Source organism: Xyrauchen texanus, chromosome 20, assembly GCF_025860055.1.
Source record: "Xyrauchen texanus isolate HMW12.3.18 chromosome 20, RBS_HiC_50CHRs, whole genome shotgun sequence".
Taxonomy (NCBI): Eukaryota; Metazoa; Chordata; class Actinopteri; order Cypriniformes; family Catostomidae; genus Xyrauchen; species Xyrauchen texanus.
In genome coordinates, this window is record NC_068295.1 from 37,160,084 (window position 1) to 37,185,850 (window position 25,767).

The 25,767-nt window shown below is 37.1% G+C and overlaps 1 protein-coding gene across 2 annotated transcripts in view; it reads right to left on the reverse strand.

Moving 5' to 3' along the window:
• Positions 1–12,239, reverse strand: part of LOC127660990 (homeobox protein Meis1) — a 77,267-nt gene extending 65,028 nt beyond the window's left edge. The window contains exons 1-6 of one of the 2 annotated variants that reach the window (XM_052151505.1): positions 11,591–12,239; positions 9,956–10,176; positions 8,641–8,782; positions 8,364–8,414; positions 7,785–7,835; positions 6,783–6,929 (exon numbers count right to left, since the gene is read on the reverse strand). In XM_052151505.1, the coding sequence (XP_052007465.1) occupies positions 6,783–6,929; positions 7,785–7,835; positions 8,364–8,414; positions 8,641–8,782; positions 9,956–10,176; positions 11,591–11,602 (624 nt within the window). In that variant the 5' untranslated portion in view covers positions 11,603–12,239. The remainder of the gene's footprint in view (positions 1–6,782; positions 6,930–7,784; positions 7,836–8,363; positions 8,415–8,640; positions 8,783–9,955; positions 10,177–11,590) is intronic. The other variant, XM_052151506.1, reaches the window with a different exon arrangement.
• Between the last annotated feature and the right edge of the window lie 13,528 nt (positions 12,240–25,767).

Genomic DNA, 25,767 nt, shown 5'->3' on the forward strand with positions numbered 1-25,767 from the left:
CGTTTACAGATTCACTTAGGAGATTCCACTCATTTTAAAGCATGTGTAATTCTGAATATGTGCAGTCAAATGTTATATTAAAAATACACAATACACATACATTACGTGTGTGTGTGTGCGTGTGTGTGTGTGTGTGTGTGTATACGTGTGTGTCTGTGTGTGTGTGTGTGTGTGTTTAATTATCTCAAACATAAATCAATAAAAAAAGTTTTATAACATTGAGCAAATGCATTGAAAAAAAATCTGCAGCTAGTTAGCAACTGTTATTGATGCCCTTTAAGTAACTAAACACATATAAATGTTGATCTTTATTTTTCTTTCTTTTTTCTTTTTTTTTTTTAACTATACTCTTGGAAGGAAAAGATGGTCAAAGATGCATTTCTTTCAGCCAAAAAAAGAAAAAAAGAAAAGAATAATGATAAAAAAAAACAACAAAAACAAATGCTGGCTGGAATGAGCCAGACTGCATTTGATAGATTTGACATAAGTCTCCTAAAAACTTATGAGGAATAATAGTGCCAGCCACTCTAGATGTATTCTTTTTTTTTTTTTAATTGTTCACAAAGTCAAAAAAAAGAAGAAAAAAGTGTATTCTGCAGCATACCAAAAGTATGCCGTAAGAGGTAATCTAGAACACATGCCCAGGGAGCAAACAGTTAAAACTGAAATTGCCAGTTTCTAAAACTCCACTTTTTTATAAAAGCAAGAGAGAGAGAGAGAGAGAGAGAGAGAGAAATGAGGGAACTTGTTTATTCAGAGCTTTGTGGAAAAGAATGGTACAGCACCCTGGAGACTGAAAACCCCAGAGTCTCCTCGCGTAAAAGGATGTTTTTTACGCACAACAAATCCCACTTGAAAATATAATTAGAACGAGAAAATAGCAAACTATTGCATTAACTTTAATTGAACAAAAAGGCAGCAGGGCTTGAGGGAGGCTGCCACTCGGCCCCATGGGAATGGGGGAGGGTCTCGGCCAAGGGTGAGTGACATCTCTAGGGTGAACTCCAGTCTATTTATAACTGCCCCAACACTCCCATCCACCAATGATCTAACAGCTAATTAATAATAAAGACAAAAAAAAAAAAATCACAGAGCAGTCCACCAGCGAGCAGACACCCGGAGGAAATGCACAGGCGCATAAGGGAAGGAGTAAATATGTGGGCCGAAATGAACAGCGGGTGGAGGTGGTGTGGATGCAGATGGTTACGGGAGAGATGAGTGCCATAGCAGAGAGAATGCTGTCCTGCTGCACACAACAACACACTTGATATATTCACTGTCCCTCTAATGAGCTAGCGAGAATTTATTCAGTCGCTTTTTTTTCTCCACCCCTCCCCCTCTACATTTTTTTTCTTCCCTTGCTCCTTTTCTCTTTCCCTCCTTATGTCCTTCTCTCTCTCCAGTGCAGGATGTAGATTAATTCAATGCTTAATTGTTTAGTAAATTCAATTTTCCACATTCTATTCTGCATAGCTTTAGCTGAAGTTCTTAAATCGGCGGTGCGTAGCCCAGGGAGCAGCGTTTGTCATCTGTGCCTTTCCTTTTTTTTTTTTCATTACCATTTTCTTCCTCCACCACTTAATTCACCATGAAAAGATTTTCCTTCCTGGAAATTCTGATTCTGCCATGATCGGTGAGGCTTTCCAATTCATTGCATTTTCATTGTGTTGTGGGTCTTAGATAGAAGCTCTCTTTCTCTCCACATTATACAAGCACTCATGCAAAAAATATTAGGCTTCCAATTCATTTATAATAATAAAGAAAAAAAAAGCATCAAGTTCTTTTTACTGTACATAGAATTTAGAGGGGAAAGAAAACTCAAAAACTCTATGTTTACAATTTCAAGCCATAGCGACTGCTTCATTTTTTCATTTGATTTTTTCACCAGTGTCACACTGTACTATTTTTAGTACTGGCTTCATCTAGATAGCACAACACAATACTCTTATAGAGAGAAAGAAAGAGAAAGAGTTCTGCAAGTTTGTATATGCCTCATCAAACAAGATTAGCAAGGGCATCTGGACAAGCTCACTAAAATACTTAAGCTCTTTTAAAAAAAAATACTTGGGAAGCACAAGTTACACATGAACTTTGCCCAATGGATCGAGACCAAAAACTGAATCTGTTCAGGACACTTGTTTATTTGTTTGCTCCGGCTTGTTGATAAGGCTAAGATTCTCGATGTTGATAACACAGCATGTGGCTGCTGGTTCAATTCCAAGCAAAAGCATTAGGGCTCCTTAAATGAATGGATGTGGTAATAGCATGCACAGAAACAGAGAGAGAAAGAGAGAAAGAGAGCTAGAACGCTAGGACAATCTAATCCCACAAACAGCACCTACTCCTTCCTCAAATCTTACAAAGCAAAATGGAGCAAAATCAGGAAGGGGTGGAGGGGGGAATAATTGCTGAAAAAAAAAATCTGCTTAGTTTTGGTCTACAGAGAATGTAAAGGGTTTAAAAATGGCCTGTGGGTGATATCTCGTTTTAGAACCAGTAAAGTCACCCTTAATGGCACTGTAGGATAATCACATATCGTCTTTAATTACAACAGCTTTCATGTCACTGGCTAAAAAGACTTGGAGTGGAATACTGAAGCTTAATTTCATAAAACCTGTAATAATAAAAGAGTATGATGTTGGCCATTTTCTTAAAAGTGTTAGACCATGGGAACATTTTAATGACAGTCAAAAGTGTGAAAAACTGCAAGGAAAATGAGGTATTGCAGCATAACTTGCAGAATTATAACACGCATTAGTATATATATATATATAAAGGGCTAATTTTTGAAGCAAATTTCATGAACTAAACACCAGGTTGTCTCTTTAAAAAGAGCAGTAAACCCAATACTTAACGCCTGTTTTCAATTTAAATCAGAGAAACCAACATTTGATTTTCATGTGCCACTTCACCCCAAGGAAAGAAAAGATAGTCATATGTTTGCCCTACATCACTTGTTGAATCGTTGACAGTGGCCAACGTTGGTCTAGATAAAGAAAAGGGGATTCCAGCTTCCCATAACTTTAACAAAGACCATGATTCCAGTGCAGTAATCATTTTGGCATTGTCCAACTAATGTACCAACAAATAAAGCAAAGAACCTGATCTTAAAGAGAACATCTTTGATTCACATTAACAAAAACAATCATGGTAATAAAAAGAAACTCTATATCGAAAACAACACCGTATTAATTGGGAGCAATGCAGTGCAAATAAGGTGAATATATTTTGAGCACCAAATAATGTGCAAAAACATTTGTTTGCTTAAGCACAAGTGATACATTTGACAGTGAGTGCACAACAACCACCAAACGAAACTCTCACGCCAATGAAACGGTGACATTATTTATGCAACCCCTTATAACAGGCCTATCCGCATTCGCTGAAAGCTGCACTTATTACAAAATCCTGCAAAATTACATTAGAAATTGAAGAAAAATTATGAAGCACAAAAATGGTGCAACGTCTGGGTGGCCCCTATGCAATACTACATCAATAACTTAGCTCACGCTGTAATAACAGCACTAGTTTTTAAATTGGCTCTGAACAAAATAGAAAGGAAACTGCAAACAGAGAAACTATTCAGCATTTCAATTATTTCAACTCCTCTTCAGGCCGCACAGAATAATCTAAAGAGCCCTCGAGAACTGAAGTCTTAAGCACAGCAGAGGTTTTCATAGCGTTGAGTTCATTAGCAAATGGCAGTGCCTCTCTGCAATTAAAGACAACTGTGCAAACGCTGCGGCCCATGGAAATGTCTTCAGACCCTTTACTTGGCCTTCTAAAGTGAGCGTCAGCACTGAGCAAATATGTCATAAACAAGTTACCAAGATCCAACCAATTGGCCCACCTAGAACTGAGGCACAAAAAGGCCATAAACATGCCGATATAAAACATAAAGTCATTACCGGGCCAATTCATTGGTAGATAATGTTTGTATGAAAATGTTTCCATCGTGACTAATTTCACTCAATCATTTCTAAAAGACAGTTGCACATTTCATGTTTAATATGGAAAGCCCATAGAGTAATCTAATATGTTAAAATACATGTACATCATATGCATGTCCATGTATGATTTCCGCAGAGATCAAAAAGCAACATACTTGAACATGCATGCCACATAAAATACTACCAGCAAAAACAGATTGGATATTGTCATATATGTAACATATATTTCCCTAAATAATAGTGTAGTTTGAATAGGTACTGTACATATATGCCTAAATATTGGAATTATAATTGTATAACTATGTTATAAATGTGTTATAAATATATGTCCATGTAGCAAATTTTTGTATAAGCCTATTTTTATGTACTGTTTATTAAGTTAATTAAGGAAGATAATGAATAAACGGCCAACTAATGAACCTTAAACATGATGTCTTCAACTTTACTTTGTGGAGATACTTGTTATCGTTATAACAGTTGTAATTACATATAGTAACATGTAATATGCATGGCACTGCAATGTAAAATGTTACCAAAAGCAATCAAACAACCCCAAACTTCTTAACAGATACTCCCAAATAAAGACTGCAGGAATGGGTTAACTAGTTGCTAACTAGTCCTTTCGCTCTCATGGCTCTGACTTTTTAACCCTGAGCTCTGCCTCTCTTTCTCTTCTCTCGATCCTTGCAAAACAATGCTAAGCTGGAGTTGAGACATTATTGATACGATGCTTGGATGAACTGACTGAGGAAGACAACACAGCACAGCGCCGAACCAAAGAGTTTAATAAATTCTACGAAGGCTATATTCCTGATATTTTTTTTATTCTTCTTGTGTGCTGCAGAATTCTTGCTGGAATAAATTGGCCTTTGAATAAATGAACCGCCTTTCTCCCTCTTGTTAACATTGTTGGGAATTTGCACAAAAGAGATTTTTTTTTTCCTCAGTCCAATTCAACTTTATGCCCGAGGGCATATATTAAAAATACATATGGAACGAGATAATGCACGAGCGACGCAAATTCGTTAGTGATGTCACCGTAGCAAGCACAGAAGAACTGTAGTCACAAAAATAAGATATATTACATATATAGGACCAAGAGTCGAATGCTTGGGGAAGTTAGCATTATCTCTATTTATTTGTCAACCAAAAACTGCGCAAAGACCGCCCACTGCGCATCTACTTATCGAATACTTTATTTAAAAATGTTAATATATATTTTTTTTAATTATTATTATTGAACAATGTTTTAAATGAACACAAAACAGCGCAATTAATAATTAAATAAATGCCTCACGTTAGCAAACTTTTGAAAAGTTGGTCATTTGGGAATCAGACTTTTTATATGACGTTTTAAGATGTAAACAGCTCATACTAGCCCCGATATTTAGGCATTAGTCGTTATCAAGAAAATATAGGACATGTCTTCAAAGTCAATTAAAGATCTAAATTCGTGCCCTCGAGAAAAACATAAATGACTCTTATCAAGTTATATACCTTCATACCCATGGGTCTTATTATAAGCCTAATTTATGTCTATTGCTTAAATTCAATTTTCAATCTCTGCTCAAGAATCCATCTATTCAAAAATCTTGGCAACTTCCCTACTACAGAGTTTTGTTAAACGACTTGACCTCGTGCTATTTAATGCTGCCTTTGAATTAGAAGTGTTAGCCTATCCGAACAGATCTGCTCATTAACATAATAATTAATACAACCGAAATAGAAGAGACTAAGGCAACCAAAGGTCGTTTTATTTCAGTCCCTGTTTGGTAGTGAATTGAACAGGGGTTTTTTTCTTTTCTTTTCTTTTCCTTCTCTCTCTCTCTCTCTCTCTCTCTCTCTCTCTCTCTCTCTCTCTCTCTCTCTCTCTCTCTCTCTCTCTCTCTCTCATATCAAAGCTTGTGACCGACGCACTCATTGGAAAGCTACAACTGGTCAGTGCTTTATTTGATAACTCAGCCATATGGAAAATGAAGGATTTAAATTATTTAGCCTAATCGCTTCATTACTTTTATGTACTAATCCCCTTAATATGACCACTTAGTTTTTCTTAACCAGTGCTCCTCCCAGGACTCATATATCCAATTTAGGGAGGGAAAATCTATTTTTTAAACGCATCCATTTTTACAAAATTGAGGTGTAGAGATACGCGCAAAGAACGCGTAAAAGTTGAGGAATGAAAAGTGCGCAAAACTTTAAGAAACATCAAAGGTTCCACAAATAAAGGCTGTCGCATAAATATCATAGAAGCACAAATATATCCATACATTTTCCTATACATACAGAATGCTGTATGACACCGCACTACTCAAACATGAGCGCGCGTCGCGTCTGCTATTCAAAGCACTTTGGGTAGAATGATGCGCATTAGCGATGCGCGCTCTTGTCTGAGGAAAAACACTGACGAGGCAACTAATGAAGCGTGAACAACAGCAGACAATGCTGTTGACCAAACGCACCAATCCTCTAAATGCCCACCTAATATTTTCTCCATTAGGTATGATAGTAATTGATAAATACCATAGATAGCCCAACCATGAAAAAAAAAGAAAGAAAGAAAACGCAGGAGATTGGTAAGAAAAGGGAAAGGACAAAATTCAAATCGACAAGAAACAGGTCAAGTTTATGGCAATGCTTCCACGAGCTAATCTCCTCGGGTCAGTTCCGGGATCAAATTCCTTAATGAAGCAATAATAAGCCACATTATTCAAAATTTTTCAATCCGATGGAATTTAAAAGGCTTAATCGTATGCAAATAACAGCGAGGCCAAGAAAGTGACCCAAAAGACGATTTCAATGGCCAGAAAAGAAATGGACTCCACCACGTACCTGATCGAGTGGCCCCGATGATCTTGTAATATCTTCACTGTCTGATTTGGATCCTCCTTCTCTGTCGTCTATAACCAAGTCGATGGGCATCTTGCCCTTCAAACAGCTGATGTACCGATGACAGAAATTGTCACAAAGTTCATGTACCTATAGATGCAGAAGGGGGTCATCACAGCGAGTTGACAAGTGCATCCAGAACTCCTATTGACATGGAAAACCTCTCCCAACGGCCTTCTCTGACTGCTATCAAACGCATCCAGAATGCGAAATAACTTTACTCCCTATCAAAATAGAGATATCGCTGAAAATTGACACTGACAAGACGACTCACGGGCTACACCGTATTCAACACCCGTGCTAAATGCATCTGCTCCCGGGGTTGTGGCCATTAGAGAGATGACCTGCTTGACTGACATTTAAGGTAAACTGTTTCATTTCGTCTAGTTATTTAATTACCACCTCCTTACAAGGGAATAACATGCTCTCTCAGGCCAGTGAATGACATTCAGTGCATTTATAGCTGAATGTTCAAACTATGGCTTTGCCGTGTTATCTCAGCACATATAGCCCTAGAGGCTCATGCAAATAACTTGGAGCCAGTGTGCACTCAAAATTGTAAAGCTATGTATTCTGCCGATAAATCACTTGATAGGCCCTCTCTCGTCGTGAAACAGGTGTTGATAAAATTCCTCAGAGTGTTTTGCTGATAATAGATAAACGTGCCATCGACGTGGTCTCCTTTAATCAGGTAATACCAATCGACTGTCAATATCAAATAATACATTAGTAAAAATAAAGGAGGCACGGCAGAAAGACATTGAATTTATTTATATGAAATATCTGTGCCCGCTGTAGCAGGTTGCATTGTAATTAAACTCAGAGGGGGAATCGGCAGCATGATTGATTTTGGCACTAATTACAACAGACTAGGAAAAATACATTTATGCAGATGAGGCCCATAGGTTTGAAGAGAGGACCTAACAGTTGGTGAACTTTGATTACCTTTTCGAGCTCCAGAAGATGAAACCGTAAAACTTGAATGGCTTGTATCATCTGGGGGAAATTGACAAATATATATAAAAAAAAATAATTAAAAAAAGTTTCAATATGAATGTGACGACAAACAGGCCAATTATAAGTAAATTAAGTGATGTATGACATTTAGTATCATATTGCGGTCACGAGCTAGACAACGCATTAAAATCAAGTCAGATAATACATCATTTATGAATAAATTATCACTGTAATACATGTTTTAATTAGTTAGATATGTGTGCTCTGTTTGAAACCGACACACTGAACAAGGGTGACACGTCAAAATAACAAAACATTATTGCTAAGAAATAATTTGCATAAAAATACAAACTTTTAAACTATTATATATATCTATAAAAATTATAATAAAAAAAAAAAAAAAACACGAAAGTTATCTGTAATGGCAATGCTGTCGAGAAATCAAAAATCCCATTTAAGAAGTTTTGAAATATTTTATAAAGATTTTAAATGACAAGTCAGCTCTAGCAAATCACAACTCTTTCAGACAACGCAAAATACAACGCAAAAATAATCATTTGCACTTACCAAATTATCCAGCTCAGGATTTGATGAAAAAAGCGGTTTTTCTGCCCGAATCTGAGACGATATGCATGTAAATAATAATAAAAAAATATTAGAAAAATATTTATAAAACATAAGTTGATTATTTTCATTTTCCAAATTAATTAACAATGCATCGATTAGACTACGCGTTTATTATGATGTAAAGTTACAAAGTAGCCTACGCTTAAGTAACTAAGCGACAACAAAACTATGTGAAACTTTTTTTCTCTCTCTCTCTCTCCATAAAAGTGTCTCTGACCTGTTTTGCAAACACTGCTATATCCTCATTGAAAGACTCTGACGAACACACATCGCCTCCAGCCACACCGGGCTCTCGAGGTGTGCAAGTGGCTAATTCACATTTCTCAAAAATCAGTGCTAGAAGTGGGAACAGAGGGTGCCTGGAATAAAAATAAATAATAAAAAACGTCAGCGTGGAGAAAGCTTTGTATGAGCACATCAAGACAGCTTATAAACATATTCAATCTCATGCAATCGTTTACAGCTATGGTTTATTAAAATAGCCTGTTATTATAAATCAATTAGGTTACCTGAGAAGTTTTGGTTTCATTAACTTGATTTTACTTAATGTGAGCAGACAATATCTGCGTACAATTGCGCCCGAATAAAAGTGTATAAACGTACTATTTATTCGTGCATTCTTACGAGCCTGTTCAATTGTGCATTATGTTGTGTCATATGGACTCCTAGAACGCATTATCAAAGACAGCAGTCAATATAAACAGTGGGCTACGAGGTCACAGTACCTAAGAAATGCTCGTGTTGAGTTTAGGCCAAGCATGCAATTTAACCATGGTTCAACTACTGGGCCTATCTCTTGTGTAAATGTTTAGGGACCTATCTAATCCAGAATGAATGAGAGTGTGTTCTTTAGCTTGTTACTACATATATGTTGCTATTTTGAACGACATCGGCATTTACATACGGCGCTCTGATGCAAACTCGTATGATCCAGAAGCTTTTGTTTGTAAGGTACTTTTGAAGCAACTCCGGAAAATATACAGAAAATATATAGAACCAGCACATCCAGATACATGTGCACATTTTAATAACAGACCGTGCACGTTAAACAGAGCTAAACTCTTCGGATGGGTCTTTATTGTAGTTTTAACATTGTGAGTGTTTACAATTTTAGAACTGACAATCTGAAGTTTGAGAAATTAAAAAGTGAAGTTTTAGCCAACAATTATAGATGTTTTTGTGCTTAACGATTATTTAGATTTCTTTACTATTTATCAAATACATATTACAGTTAGAAACGATAAATAATAGTCTGCATGTTTTAAACCAACAGTGAAAATATCTCTCATTAACTAAGCAGCCAACAAGTTTATTTCTTTTTTTTTTATTATTATTATTAATAATAATAATAATAATAATAATAATAATAATGATAAACAAAGTAAACGTAAGCTAAGTAAAACCAAACTTTCCGAAAATAAAAAAGAAACATGCCCCACCTTTTAGTACAGAACCTCTTTTCAACTACGGCTCAAAAAATGTGTGATTAGCAAACAATCATGAAATATATGTTCATTGCTTTCTGCACGTACCCGTAAATTGAGTCTTTATCTCTTTTTAGGGCGTCGTTGACGGATGAGCCCATGCTGGGCGGCATAGCGTTGGTGTGGGCCGCGTGCGGGTACTGGTGAGAGTGGAGCTGGGGCCCGTGATTCAGGTGAACAGCCTGCATGGATCTGGCGGCGTGCGGGTCCCCGTACATCGTGCCCGGGATTCCTACTCCGTCCATCCCATAGTGGGGTATATCTTCGTACTGCGCACACACACGAGGGGAATAGTCCAATGTTGTCACTTTTATCTCTTACAGAGCACATTAATTTCAATAAATAGCCTAATAATAAATAAAAAACAGCAACAACACACAAATAAAATACAGTAGGAGCTAAATAGGAGGTTCAAATAAAAAATATAGTTTCTCCAGAACACTTTAATGTGGCATTACAAGGTAATTAAATACATCGGCTCTGCATGCAGACTAGGCTACCTCGTGTGTTTAACACTTTGCCAAAATACAGGCTTTATTTCAAAAAGTGTCATGTGCTTTAAAAACAAACTGTAGTTGACAGAGACTTTGGGTCGGACACATCCACATGGAGCACTGAGCAACAGCTTCACTGAGATAATCACAAAATATCTCACGACTGCTGTGTAACTCTATGTGTGCTGTTATGCCACTTTTATTATATGAGTTCTTATCTTCCCAAGTGCTCAAAATCAAGATATAGATAGTGTCACATTTGATGTGCATTATCTTGTTAGCAAACTCTCTTGCACTTGTTTGAATATAAACATATGTAGCAGCATTAGCAGTAGTCTAATAAAACACAAGTTTTACATTGTCCAATCTTGCCCACAGGTTGTGGCAATCATGTTTGACATTTCTTTAAAAGAATTGACCAGTGACCATGATTATTCATCATAATTATTGTAAGCGTCTTGGTATGGAATGGGGAAAGTGTGAGGATGTGAAATAAACACATTTCAATTTGAAAACTATAAAGGTGTAAGCAAGCCAGCAGGGAGCTGTTGTAATTCCCCCATCAAAAGCAAAAGGCCGGAATGTTGCAATGAAATCTACTTTCTGGTTGTTTACATTTGATTACAAATGCAAAGAATAGGTGAGCAACCAAATGTCAACTTTACAACTATGTTATTGGCACAACCATACTTTATTGTGATGGTGCTGAATATAAAACTATTATGGAAATAATTAGTCTCAAATGAATTTGCTGCAAATTAATATTCTTGCACAGTGTGTTAAATATCATGTCACATTTTAGAATGACAAAGTTATTAAAGTTGAACTATTCAAAGGTTTTATGGCCGTGTGAAGAGATTAAAGAAACTCGGCAAAATACATTTCGGTCCGTATTGTATTATAGTTCCATGTCTAGCATTTAGTTTCAAAATATGTCATAACTAAATTTGAGAGTAGCCTATCCATTTAAAATGTTTCAGAGTCCCACAACTAGGCTATATGCCAGGTAATACATAAACATTTCAATGCATGAAAGTGAGCGATGTAAAGTTGCATGTAAAAGAGAAACTTATTAAAACTGGCAGACAAAAGAAGAGAAAGTTTGCGAGACTGACATCGGCCACGTTTCAGCATTTCCAACTTGCATTCAACAATATACGGAGCCGAAAAAACTTTTCGGGATACGTACCCTCTGCGCCATAGCCCTCCACACTCCCTCGTCTTCCTTTAATCAAAAATATATCCCCTATGAGGCCAGGGTTAATGCGAAATAAACACGCAAATTCCAAATTTTGGATGTTTCCCCCCCAAAATCCAAAAGCCTCTTTCAAGCGAGCGATGAAGCCAGTCCTTCACCACAAGTTCAGCCGAACGCGTTCAGGCGATAGGTCCTCCGCTTTCTTTTCCACTGGACACCGACGAGGCTCGAGCAAAATCTTCTTTCCCAAAGCAGTATGAAAATGCCCCCTCAAACAAAACTAGCAAATCTCGTGGCTTTTTGCCACTCCGGCTGTCAATCAATCAAACGCGAGCTTGTCAAAGTGCTGAATGAATGATGATCCTCGGTGCGCTTCCACTGGTTAGCACCCCTAACGTTAATACTACTTTAATGCACAAAAATGAAGCTCTCTCTCGTTTCTTTGATCACTCTCGGCTCCTGGGTTGATTTTTTTATGCAATAGCTTCTAAATGAGATCAAGAGGAGGAGGGCTGATAATTCTGGCTTAGTTTTTCTTAAAGGAGCCACGATCGATGCTGCGAGCTGCCTTTCCCCGTTTGTGTACAATGAGTGTGTGTGTTGAACGCGCCTCGGCAACTGAATCTGGACCAGACTGCTGAAACCCGGAAGTAGTGGTGGCCATAACAGGTCGCGTCTTACACAAGGCGATGGACCACATCAAGTTCTGCCAAAGCAGGGGGGGTGATGTGTGTCGGACTCGGTAAAGCGCAGAGGAAGACCATTACCAAGGTTCAGCGTGAATAACATGCAGAGACCTCGTTACGCTTTTAGTCTTTTTCATTCACGACACTGCGTTCATATTTCAGACAGGACATAGGCTAAAACATATAAACGGATGCAAGTGCGCATTTGGAAACAATGGATTCAAAAGCGCAAATAAGGATGCAATGTTACCATTCTCCAAACGGAGTGCGAAGTCTTTCACATCATGCCACTTCGTTTGAACCCTGCTTATGTTTACGCAGTTCTGATCATAATGGAATAAAATGGAAAACACTAGCCTATTTATAATAGTCGAGAAACTTGCTTGAGCAACCCTGTCCAAGGTCCGTAACTAAGTTTTCCACATGCCGCGCATTACGATGTAGCCTATTGTAAAGCACTGCACTACCATGAAACACTGTTTACACCATATGCCCATATTCCTTACATCTCACACATACATAACTCAACAAAACGTCTTTATTCAGAAATATGCTGCTCTTCAGCAGTCCTGTGTGCGCCGTGCGCTCTGAGCCAAAACACCCCTATCATTTGTGAATGGGCTCATCCACTTACTGTAGGATCTTAGGAGTTTGGTGCAGTGTCCAATGAACGTGCTGCAGTGAATAAAGTCGTCTATTGGTTCAAAACACAATCAATCATTAATTAATCGGTCGATATGTGGCCACAAATGAAGAAAGTGTGGTATATAGACATTGCAATCTTAAGAAGAATGTAATCTTTGCATTCTGTTTTGCTTTAATGCCACTCTGTCTCTCTCCCTTTCTCTCTGTATTTACCTCTAAACCATACTGAAACAAGCATAATACACATACAAGACACCCAGTCTTTGTATTGCGTAAAAGTTAATGGTTGTTGAATTCCTATTGCAATTTTGATTAAATGAATGATATTGATTTTCAGTTTATGTGCTCTTTTGACAACATGCACGTCCATTAGTAAACCGTTCTTCGTGCCATCATTTTGCGATTCTTTTGCTTACATTTCCAGGACTGAACTTGGCATTCCAATGTCTTCAGAGACATCTTAAAGTCCACCAATCAGAACTTTAGTCCCAAGAGTCAAGATTAGCAGTTAGGCTGTGTTCTGCAAAATGTCAAAAACAGCTCCTTAAATAAAAAGTATTATGCATACTTGTCTTTATTACAAATGTGTTATTAACTAATACACATTCCTTAAAATCTGAAATGAAATCCGAATAGGTTGCTTTAAGCGCAACCTGGAGTGCACTTTTGTGGGCAATACTACTGACAAGGTGACAAGGCGTATGAAGTTTGTCTGAGGAGCATCTGTCATCGATCAGAAACGATTGATGCGAGGAGCAGTGTCTTATCAGCTGCATTGAGCATCACACAGCCCTCTTTTTACGCGGAAGAGCAGCGGTAGGATCCGTCGCGCACATTTACTGGCATGAAATTACTATCAAATCCCCAAACGAAGGGTGCGCGCTGCGCGGGTGAGATATCTGATGTTTCCTTTAGTGCAGCTCGCGTGGATTTAAACACAAATGAAAACAGGATTCATGCAACAGATAGGCTATATGACTAACCCAACGCCATAAAATAGATAAACATGAATGCGTTTTGTTTTTTTTGTTTTTTGGTAAGTATTGTCTCCTTTTAAGCAGCCTATTTACTATGCTGTGACAAAGTTTAGATTCATCCGAATATTAGTTTTAGAAAAAAAAAAATCTAATAAAAAAAATTATTCCAGTTAAGCATTAATGCATTGTAGATTAAATTGATTATAGGCCTATATTTTTTATTTTATTTTTTTATCGCATTTGTTTTATTGATGTTTGTAATCTCAACGTTAGTTTTGTGTCTGTCTCAATTATGTGAGAAGCAAACGGAATGACATGAAAGCTGTGCTTACCCAAACGCTTAACTGCTGTCACAGTACCAGAATAGCATTATAAAGTAATTAAGTTCCTTCAATTAGCATCTATAAAAGGACGTTAAAGAGCACAATGAAGGCATGGACTTTCACTGTTTAGGTTGGCTTTTTAGTGAGGGTCAGAAGATTGCAAAACGCATCAGTGAGTTAATACCGTCAATTCGGATAAATTGGGTTTAGAAAGAGATGTAAACCTTTCGACATAGAATGAGAATGTGAGATTAAAAACAAGTCCGACTCTTTATCGGGTCATTTGATCTGGCCTGATGCACTATCCGATAAAAAAGAGACTATCTATTTGCACCACAGGCATCATTTATACAAATGCTCATTGTGGCTATCTGGTGTTTCATGTTTTATTTATAGGTTAGAGTTTATGGTTTTATTCATTGTATTTATTTATTTTAAGAATGATTCATAGACACATTATTTGTTTGTATTAAATATACAGTATATGTAGCCTACATAATAAGTGTAGAGTAGCCTATATTTTAAGTTCGCCTATTTTATAACATATAGGGCCTCTAAAATAATTCGACTTTTTAGACAGGCCACATGCAACAATTAGCCGATACATTAGGCTTCAGAAATTAAATTGAGCCTAGTTTCATGCTTAAAACAAGAACGTGTTAAAACGTACGAAGTCATTTAGATGTTTCTAAGAATGTTACCATCCTGCCTCAATGTTTGTTATTCATTTGAATCTTTCTCTCTCTTAGTCGCTATATTGAGAGCAACATGTCGCTGTGGTTCAGAAGTCAAACGGAGGTCAGCGTTTATATCCCCCAGCAGCAATCTGCGAGCAGGGGCCAGTCAGCAGTGAACCCTGCCTTCCCCACCACTGACAACCGCCTGAAAGTTACAAGACTAGCGGGACCGGGTAAGACGCGCGGGAAGAAAACAGTAGGCTGTTGAGTTTTTCTTGATTTTGTCACTGGATGTAATGCTCTTACGACATGCTTAAAGTGTTTGTCAAATGTAAAGTATATGTTTGAATATTCAAATATTCGTTTATCTGTTTACTCTGTGGATTTTCTTACACAAGCTAACAACGGACACGCTTTTGGCTACTGGATAGTTTAAAATGTCAGAAAAATCTCAGATAATCATTATTTAGTACTAATCGGGGGAAAGTCAAATTCATTCACTTAACAAAGTGGAATGCATAGGCTACACAAATCATTTACAACCGCAAGACATAAACTATAGGCGCTTGTGATAGTTCAAGTTATCCAGAATACGTAAACAAATGAAATATGAGCGCTGCGTCCATCAGCTTATTACTATAAATAGTCGGAATATTTTATTATTATTATTTAATTATTTGTAAATGTTACAGGGGTGGACAAATACATTACTGTAGACTATTTATTTACTAACATTAGTCGGATGCTTTGCAATGAAGCGCTATATAGGATACTTTTTTATTTTTATATTTTTTTATTTTATTTGTTGACCTGATAATAATATAAAATGTGTTGTTTTTTATTTCACTCCATTTTTGACATTTTGTTTTGTTGTATTTTACATTATTTTATTTTGCTTTATTAGGCCTACATTTTATTTGCAACAAACTTTGTTAATCGAGAGACTGCAGGACTTTTGCATTTGCAATAATGTGAACAACCAGACAAGGTCCAGAAGAAAAGCATTTTTCATGCAAAGGCTTTCAGTGACCTGTATACTTGATCATGTGCGCCTTCTACTGGACACATAAAGAATTGTTTTTCTTTGTTCCCTAATGACAGCTGCAGCGACTTTTCTGAAATATAAACAAAAATACAGGCAACACTATTTCGAAAATTAAACATGTTTGATCAAATGTTCATCACGAGTAATTAAATATGACATTTTTGTAGACAGTATATGTATTAATCAATATTTAAAACTACGTAATCCAGCACGTGTTTCATGTGATCAATGAGTTGAATCTAATAACTTCATAAAATTGGCTGTTGACTTTTTCATCTTTAAGTATTTTCTGTTCTTCCGTAACTGAAAAACTTTGTAAATAAGTAAAACATAAAGCACAAATACTTTTAAAATAAGGAATAACTTACTCAAACATAGAATTTTTCACATTTAGCCTTTTTGTACAGTAAGAACAAAATAATAATAATAATAATAAAAGACAGTTTTTTTTTTACCAATTAAAGGACACTTTTTGCAGTCTTTTCTTTTCAGTATGTTTTGTTTGTTATATCAGTTATTTGTATTTGTAATTGTATTCACTAAGGTGCATTATTGAATTTTACTCTATGCATTACCAGTGGAGCATTAAGGAAAGCACATGTGTGATCTCATTGTCATGTTACATTATGTAGATTGTATAAAAGGGTCTTGTTGATTTTATTAAATAAATGTGACCACTGAAACTGACATGAATTCACTGTAAATGGGATTTTTGATTAAAAGAACACACTGTACTCAGATCTGTTTTTATTGTTGTTGTATTACTACACTGAAAACCCTACAAAATTGACTCTTCTCATTTGATTAAGTAAACTCCCTCCCTCAATTGAACTGTGTTAAGCCATCTCCAAAAATGACCTTCAATGAACTTGGTGTTGATGTAGAATGAACTTAACTATATAGGTTAAGGTAACTTGATGCAAGTAGATTTAACTCAGATTTGCTATTTAAATATTGTAATACTTGAACTGATTCAATTTTAGATCAAACAAGAGCTCATGATTCTAGGTCACTCATTAAATAAACTTAATTCTCGAAATGCATATACACCTGCACTTTAACTGCACATGCACAAAGAGAACTAGGCAACAAGGTCCAACTCGACCAAATGGGACACTGATCACCCTAATGGTGACATCACACAAAACAACTATTTGCAACAAAACAACATAAATAATAATACAAAAGACCTAAACCCTATTTAAATGGTTAATTAAAGAATTAAATTAAATTTTAATGCCCCTATAGCTTCCCTTTGTCCAAGAAAACATGATGAAATAATTAAAGTGCATAATGGGTATTCACCATTGCCTCAATTTGAACACAAAAGTTTGAGTTATTAACACGTAAATTAAGTCTATGGATTTTTAAGATAAATAAGTTCAATGAACTTAAACATTTCAGGTACTACTTAATTAAGACAACTTGAAATTTCCAGTAATGACAACGTTAGGGTTTACAGTGTAACATCAAGCTTTAGATTTTTCACATAGGATGATTCCTGAATCTGTCATCTTCCCGCAGTTGGGATTGGAAAATACCGTGTCTAAATCTCTGAGAGCATTGTGTGCTCTCTCCCACCCTTTCTCTTGGTCTATCAGCTAGAAGTGCCAAAACATTTGTCACTTGAGTTATTATTTCAGGTGTGCTAATGGGCTCAGAACCACAAGAGAGGAGGAGAAAGTGAGTGAGAGAGAGAGAGAGAGAGAGGCAGAGGGAGATGTGTTTGTGTGTGTGTGTGTGGAGGGGGGGGGTTGATTGGTGTTATTTCATTTGACCGAAGTCTGGCCGACTTAGTGGTGTGTGGAGCACAGGCTGGCAGAGCCCAGAGGTGAAAAGAGTAGGCCGCTGCCCTCGTTGAGAGATAGTGAGAGGGGGAGAATGCGAAGGAGAGAGACGACAGAGGGTTTGTGATGCCTAAGCCAATCACAAAGTGCAGGGATGAGTCTCACACCTCCGAAGGAGGCTGTGAATTGATCAGCACCTTTGAGAGGAAAAGAGAAGAGGAAAAAGGGATGAGGGGGAGGAGGAGATGGCAGCGACGGAGCAAAAGAGTGCTTTTGAAGAGGACGTGTGAAGAAGACCCATATATTCCTGCAAGGACACGGGGAGAGCCAGGCCTGGGCTCAGAGTGCCAGCACACCCTAATGAGCTCCTCAGTGATCCTCTGTCTGTACACGCCGAGAAGGTGTCTTAATATTAAGACCATCCATGAAGGCCGGACAGCACACACTTCATGTACATCACACCCTCCTTCTCACATTCAAAATGAGCTGTGTGGTTTTGCATACTTAAAGGAATGTTCCGGGTTCAATACAAGTTAAGCTAAACCGACAGCATATGTGGCATAATGTTGATCACCACACTTGCATTAATTCCTCTGCTAAAATGTAAAGCATTAAAGTAGTTTAAGTAGATTTTGCAATTGAAAAATTTATTGATCTCTGCTATTTTTCCACAACCTGGACAAGGCAGAAATAAGCCCACTGTAAAAATAATGATTGCATTTTATCTGACTTATGGGTGTTTTTGAGTCACAGAAACTCAAAATGTGAATTACTTTGCATCTACATGAAAACACATGTTAGACCAACAATATTCCCCCACATGTCCCAACTTGTCAGAACGATCCGTTTCATATTGAACAATGTTGCTGATTTGCAAGTTCCCAGCATGCTTTGCAACATAGATCAATTATGTGGTTAATGTTATAGGCTTTTTTTAATGCTGTTTTTGTTACCACTATTGGTCAATTGTTGTGTGGTGATGTTAAGAGCTCATCTTTTAACTTAATGAGGTTTGTTGATTGTCACCATTATTGAGGTCTATTGTGTGTCCATGTCATACAGTACGTCTTGCAAGACATACCTCCCTCTTTAGAGGTAAAGATTGCAGTTAACCTCTTATAAACGTAATATAAATGGTGATCTAAAGAAAGTCCTCATGTTGCAAAATGATAGATGGCTGAACAAGAAATTAGCAAAATATATATTTTTTTCAATTCACATTGACTAAACAAAGCAATGTTGCTAAGGAAAATTATTAAGACTGTCGTTGAGAGAACTCAAAAATCTTACTTCATCATGTTGTGTTGAATCTTTAAGTTTGCTCAACAATTATTTTTTTTACAGTGTAGGTTAAAAATGCTTAATTGATGCATAATACTCCAGGCTATTCACAGTCTTATTAAATCAGTGAATATATATTTCGATTCAGTATGAAATGTGTAATTTTAATAGTTAAACATTGTTGGAAAAACAATTCAACATGTACTTGTGTGTGTAAATGTAACAGAAGACATCCCCTGTGGATCAAGACGAGAAAAAAGTTACCTTCGAGTCAACCGCACACTCAATCAAGAAAATATATTTGGAGTTGGTCATTAGCTCTTTGAAGCGCTCCAGTCCCTAGGCTAAACCTGATAGCTGTCCAGCGTAAAGGAGGTTGGTGAGCTTGTGTCTCTCGGGGCCGTTCTTTTGCTCTGGGGTAGGCCACAATCACCGAGACTCCTGACCCAAACACTCCACACTTTGATTGTAGATGCATTCAATTAACAATAGACTGAATGGGGTCTGATGCTGCGGGTCTCGCCAAGTCCCTAAAGGAAATTTAAACCAGAGAGAGGGAGAGAGAGTTCTTCAAGAACAGAGAGAAACAGGGAGGTAAACATTTGCTCGGCCATTGCTGGTCGTGTGTAAGTCTGGAATCAGATTTGCATTGACTAAAACATAATCATCATCACATTCAATTAGAAATATAACTTGAATTTAGATATAAGGTGAACTGTGTAATTTTATTTCTTTTTTATTTCAATTGTAAAATGCTTTCTCCTAACCTAGCTTGATATGAAGAGCCAACTATAAATAAACCATTTGGGTAACACGTTACATTAATGTTACCTTTGTAAAGGGTTTATAACAGTGTTATTTAATAACTAATAATTCGTTTACAAATGCACTATAAATCATTGGTATGAAGTTACAACAACATGCACATTAAACGTGACTTTCATGCATACCTGACAAATAGTGAACAATTTTACCTTATAAATGCTTAACAACACTTATCTAACATTAGTAACTTATGTACATAAAGTTAAGTATTTTTAATGGTCATCAGGCTTTATTAAATGTTACATGTGTTGAAAATGAGCATGACGATCCACTCGGAGTAGCAGCATTTTTTCAACGTGACAAGGACAATTACAACACAAGTGAGTAAAGACATTACAATAATGAATATAAACACAAAGTGGACTGTAGCAAAAAAACATTTTTTTTTTGCTGCACTGTAACATAAATCATAAGGTATGAATAAGTGTATTTATAAAGCATGTAATAATCAAAACAACCAAGTACAACCTCCGATATTTATACCATGATCAATGGAAACATGTAAATGCTTCACGTTACACCCCGCCCCCGCCCCCACCCCGCCCCAAACCTACACCCTTAGTGGCACATGAATAAAGTAAATATTCCTGCAGTACAATTTTTAACAGAATGACTGTGAATGCCTGCAGAGACTTAAATGAATATCAGTAGAAGACTGTCCACTCCACCATACAAGTCAACACAGCAGTAAAGACATTCTCACTCTCAAGGTGAACCTCTCAAGTCACAGGAAAGAGGGGTCGCATCTGTGAACAAATGGCCTGGGAACAGGAGTGCTGAGCTGGGCCACAGGGAATGTGCTTTACACTGAGGTGCTGGCTGAGAGGGAAGTTTACACAACTGTCACTTGTAGCACCCCGTTAAATGAGCTTACACTGAGACACAACACCCTTTAAATGTAGAAAACTGACAATTTAGAATTGATGTCATAGTAAGACCTCACAAAATGTATAATCTTCGCATGTTATCAGATGGTTAATTATGCACAATAAAAGTCAAATGTTTTAACACACCTGACTGAATTTATGTTCGTCAATGTATAATGATTCGAATAAAATGACAGCTATACACTATCTTTAATGATACATTTTGCTGAAATCTAGGTAAAGACTGGCAACTTTGAAGAAGCTCACATATTAGATAGTTTTCATTTGTTATCTAAACTACAAAAATACTATATATAACACTATATATTTTTGTGGTCATACATTTGACTAATATCATTTGGTAGTGTATGTGATCTGACACAGTGTAACGTAATCTGAAGAGAATGCTCTACCACTTTGGGAGGGAAAAAAAGGAAAACAAAACTCCAGTTCAGATGCAGGCCACCAGTCCACGTATGACCGAATTGAATTATTGATTTTCTGAGAAAGTTACCTAGGCCTCCATGTTAAGCAGAGTAAAAGGAAGGTTAGGGCATATGGAGGTTGTTCTGATTTACTGGGGAACCTCAAGTTGGTAGAAATTTGGGCTAAGAGGTTACACACTGCCATTTACGTCATTTCATTTATATTTTGTTTTTAAATTTGCTATTACATATTAATAAAAAAAGTTTTCAGAGCAACTGTTCTCAACTGGTTGTTTGCAACCCCTAAATGGGTCACAGGTCTGTTTAAAAAGGGTTGGACAATTGAAAAGCAGAAAAACTGAACTAGGCATGTAATCATGCATAGTTAGGACAGCAAAATAAATAGGTTTATTCACTTTTTAAGAGAGGAGAAAATGCATGTCAAATCTTATCTTATTATATCTTATCATATCTTACTTATAGTGTTGTTGTTTGTTCAATCAAACTTTACACTGTTTTTCTGCAAATCTACCTATAACTTTGTAGAAACTAGCCAAATTAGTCAGATGTCAAAATGGATGTATATCCGATCCAGACTATATAAAATACAGGTTCACATGCAGTACGGATAAACATGGTTTGCACTGACCACAGTGTGTTTTGGCGATTCATGGCTGCCGAGAGCATTAGACCATTGAAATGTAAAAGACATTTTGAAACCAAAATAGCCAATTTTCCTCTTCAGCTTCATGCCATGTTTACTATTTTGTATATTGTTGCACCTATGCAGTTAATGTCAATGTTGACACATTAAAATAAATCTGTTTACATGTATATCAAAATGCTGAAAACAAAAAAAAAACATGACAAAAAATATGTCAACGCATGGAAAGTGCAATTATTTTTCAAACCAAAATTACGTGCTTCATTACACGTTACGCTGCAGTTTCCCAGTGAAATGTCCAGAGGGGGGCGCCAAAGGTGAGTGAAATTATGTTGTAATCAGACAAGGTTTTTCAGGTGAATGTTATGGATGTTTTAATGAGTAAAATGTACCTCCCTAACCCAAAACCTTAAAATAAACCTAACTAATAGTATTCAAAAAAGATAAGTGAACAAAACAGACATCCTTACACTAAAACAACACCTAAACCTAACCAATAGTGTTCATAAAGATAAATGAGAGGTCAACAAAACAGACATTCTTACCCTTAGCCTAGGCCAAAACATAACTGATAGTGTTTAAAAAGCAAATTCGACATGAAAAGCAGTTACTGAAGCAACCACAACATATTGTTTCGCTTCTATGGCACTTTCGCTTCACTTTCACTTCCTTGGCTAACACTTTATTGGGTGAGTTAATCATATTGGAATAAGTGTGTAAATGTTGGTGGGCCTATAATACAAGCTACAATAATAGAATTGCAATATGTGAGTAATAATGCAAAAAATATATGTTTATAAATTGTTGTCGTAATCATGATTTGCTAAAAGTAAATAACATGCACAGTTGTTATAGTGCCTCTAGTGTTAGTTTCAACAGAAAACTGCAGCAAAATGTAGAAAGTGGCATATAAAACTCAGCTTGAAAAATTATGTTATAGTAATGTTTATTCCATGAGACTAGGTTGCAGCATTATTTGCTTTTGATGTTAAAACACTTGCGCGCAGTTGATAAGTCGGTAAGAACGATGGTAAAGATGTTTACATGCAATGCAAAACTGGAGTAATGGGCTAAAACCTATGTGTACCAATAATTGTTATGACCATACCCCTGTATAAGAAAACTATTTAATTTGTTTACATGATCTTATATGAAGATTATTAAGAATAATAGGTGTAAGATTGTGTATGTAAACACTGGTCTTAAGTACATTTCTGTATATATTTGGTACTGTGTTGGTAATGTCAAATTTGTGTTTTGAAGCAAAACCAGTTGAAAACCACTGAATTAGATTAGCCAACATCCAATTGTTGGGTTATGTTTTTATTATTTTAATGGTGGTTAATATGTCGACACATCTGTTGATGTGATCCATAACAGAACTAGTGTAAATGTGAATGTCCGTGTGGGAATCCAGTGTTGCCCTAGAAGCAGATGCGTTCCAGTCTGAGTCCTGGAACTGATGTTGTAGTGAGGAGTCTGCTCCTTCCAGCCACACTTATACAGTCCTCACTCTAGGTTTCATATGTTTGATGAAGGGGTGTAGGAACAGGGATATGTGATCTGATTGACCAACGCGGGAGAGGGGAACAGCTTTGTAGGCCTCCGGAATATTTGTGTAAGCATGATCAAGGGTGTTATCTCCTCTTGTAGGGCAAGAAACATTTTTATGAAATTTGGGGAGTGCAGTTCACAAATTGGCACAATTAAAATCACCAGCAATGACAAAAGCTCCATCCGGATGCATTGTTTGCAGTTTGCTAATAACAGCTCAGAGTTCTTTCATGGCTAACTTAGCATTAGCATCCCGGGGTACATATACTGCAGCGATTATGGTGCATGTTTATTCACAGGGCAGATTAAAAGGTCTGCACTTGATAAAGATGTACCCAAGATTAGCAGAACAGTGGGACTTAGTAATAACAGCATCAGTGCACCAAGGTTTGTTTACATATGCAAACACCCTTACCCTTGCTTTTACTGGAGACCACAGCAGTTCTGTCAGCTCTGAAGATGATGCGCTCCTCTAGCACAATCAAGCTGGTTGAGTCATGCTATTAAGCCAAGTTTCCGTAAAAAACATAACGTTGCAGTCCAACAGAATTTTTTGTGTAAACCGAAGCCAAAGTTTTATTCGCCAGGGACCGTAAATTAGCAATAAATATAATCTGTAGCGCTGGACGATGCAGGTTGAGCTTTAGTTTAGCCCGTAGACAGCCCAGTTTACCCCGTCTTTATTCACGGTTCCGGCGACGGGCACTTCTTATCGGACTAATCGCCTCACTCAAGTCCGTGGGCCTGAGTATCTCTGGTGGTAGCAGATCGAAATCAAATGCCATGTCCAGTGTGCTGGTTGTGCATCAAATTTTAATGTCCAATAGTGTGTGTCGGCTGGATAAAGTGATAGCAAGGTTGTAACAAACAACCAAGCTAAAGATAACTAGAAAAATTGTGGCTAATCTGCAAAACCTGAAGAGACGCTGAGCCTCACGTTGTACACGTGCCGCCATTTTGTTCCTACCGCATTTCAATTGCTCTGTACTTGTACTCTGCACAATGACAATAAAGTTGAATCTAATTTAATCTAATCTAATCTAATCTCATTTAAACCATTTTAACTTGAATATTAACACGACAAAGAACTAAGAATGTTTTCCCATCAACAGAAAATTCTTATTCCGTTCAGTAATTTTCTTCTAACTTCATCATAACACCTGGCCAGGAGAAATACATTGCGTCGGCGTCCTTGTGCCTGACTAATTGAACTGTAAACCCTTGTGCAGATCCATTCATTTCCCTACATGGCTCCCAGTGGCTGATTTATTTCCAGTGATGGCAGTGTGCATCAGCTAAAAGCAATCCTGTAAATCACATGCCTCTCCTCTCACCACTTTCATCACTTCATTAATTCAAGATATCATTACGGCCACTGGTGACATAACTCTGAACAATAGTACACGCTTAAGATATTAATCTGCACACCACAACAAAGAGCATCTCTGTTTTAGCCAGTGCTTATTTTATGCTGCTGATTTACATTGGGATGCTATAAGCCGTGCAGGTTTGGCTTCTGTCACTGAAAGATAACAAGCTATCTGAGTTTTACACCCCTGTTGTGATTGTGTGGCTTTACAAGAAGGTTCTAACGGTCATGAGTTGGCTGTGTCCATCACCAGTGACTTGGCTGACAAGTAGATCAGCGATTCCTGACCATGGGTAAGCATACTGCAGGGAGTAGCTGAAAATATTTGCTTTATTAAACTTAAAAAAGAGACAAAGTATGACTTATTTTTTGTTCAACTAATGGCTTAAAACTCAGTTACTTTTAAACGAAAGAAAACCAAATAGTGTGTGTGTGTACATTTTGATGACACTTGAACATACACTTATTAAGCACTTAATTAGGAACACTACGGTCATAATAAAGTGCCAGATGTATTCTTCTGCTGTTGTAGCCGATCCGCCTCAAGGTTCGACATGTTGTGTATTCTGAAATGCTATTCTGCTCATTACAATTGTACAGAGTGATTATCTGAGTTACCATAGCCTTTCTGTCAGCTCGAACCAGTCCGGCCATTCTCTGTTGACCTCTCTCATTACCAAGGCATTTCCATCTGCAGAACTGCCACCCACTGGATGTTTTTTATTTTTGACACCATTCTGAGTACATTTTCGAGACTGTTGTGCGTGGAAATCCCAGGAGATCAGTAGTTACAGAAATACTCAAACCAGCCCGTCTCGCACCAACAATCATGCCATGGTCGAAATCACTGAGATCTCAATTTTCCCCATTCTGATGGCTGATGTGAACATTAACTGAAGATTCTGACCCATATCTGCATGATTTTATGAATTGCACTGCTGCTACACTATTGGCTGATTAGATAATTACGTAAATATGTAGGTGTACAGGTGTTCCTAATAAAGTGTTCAGTGAATATATGTGCTTATAAATCCTCCGGATAGA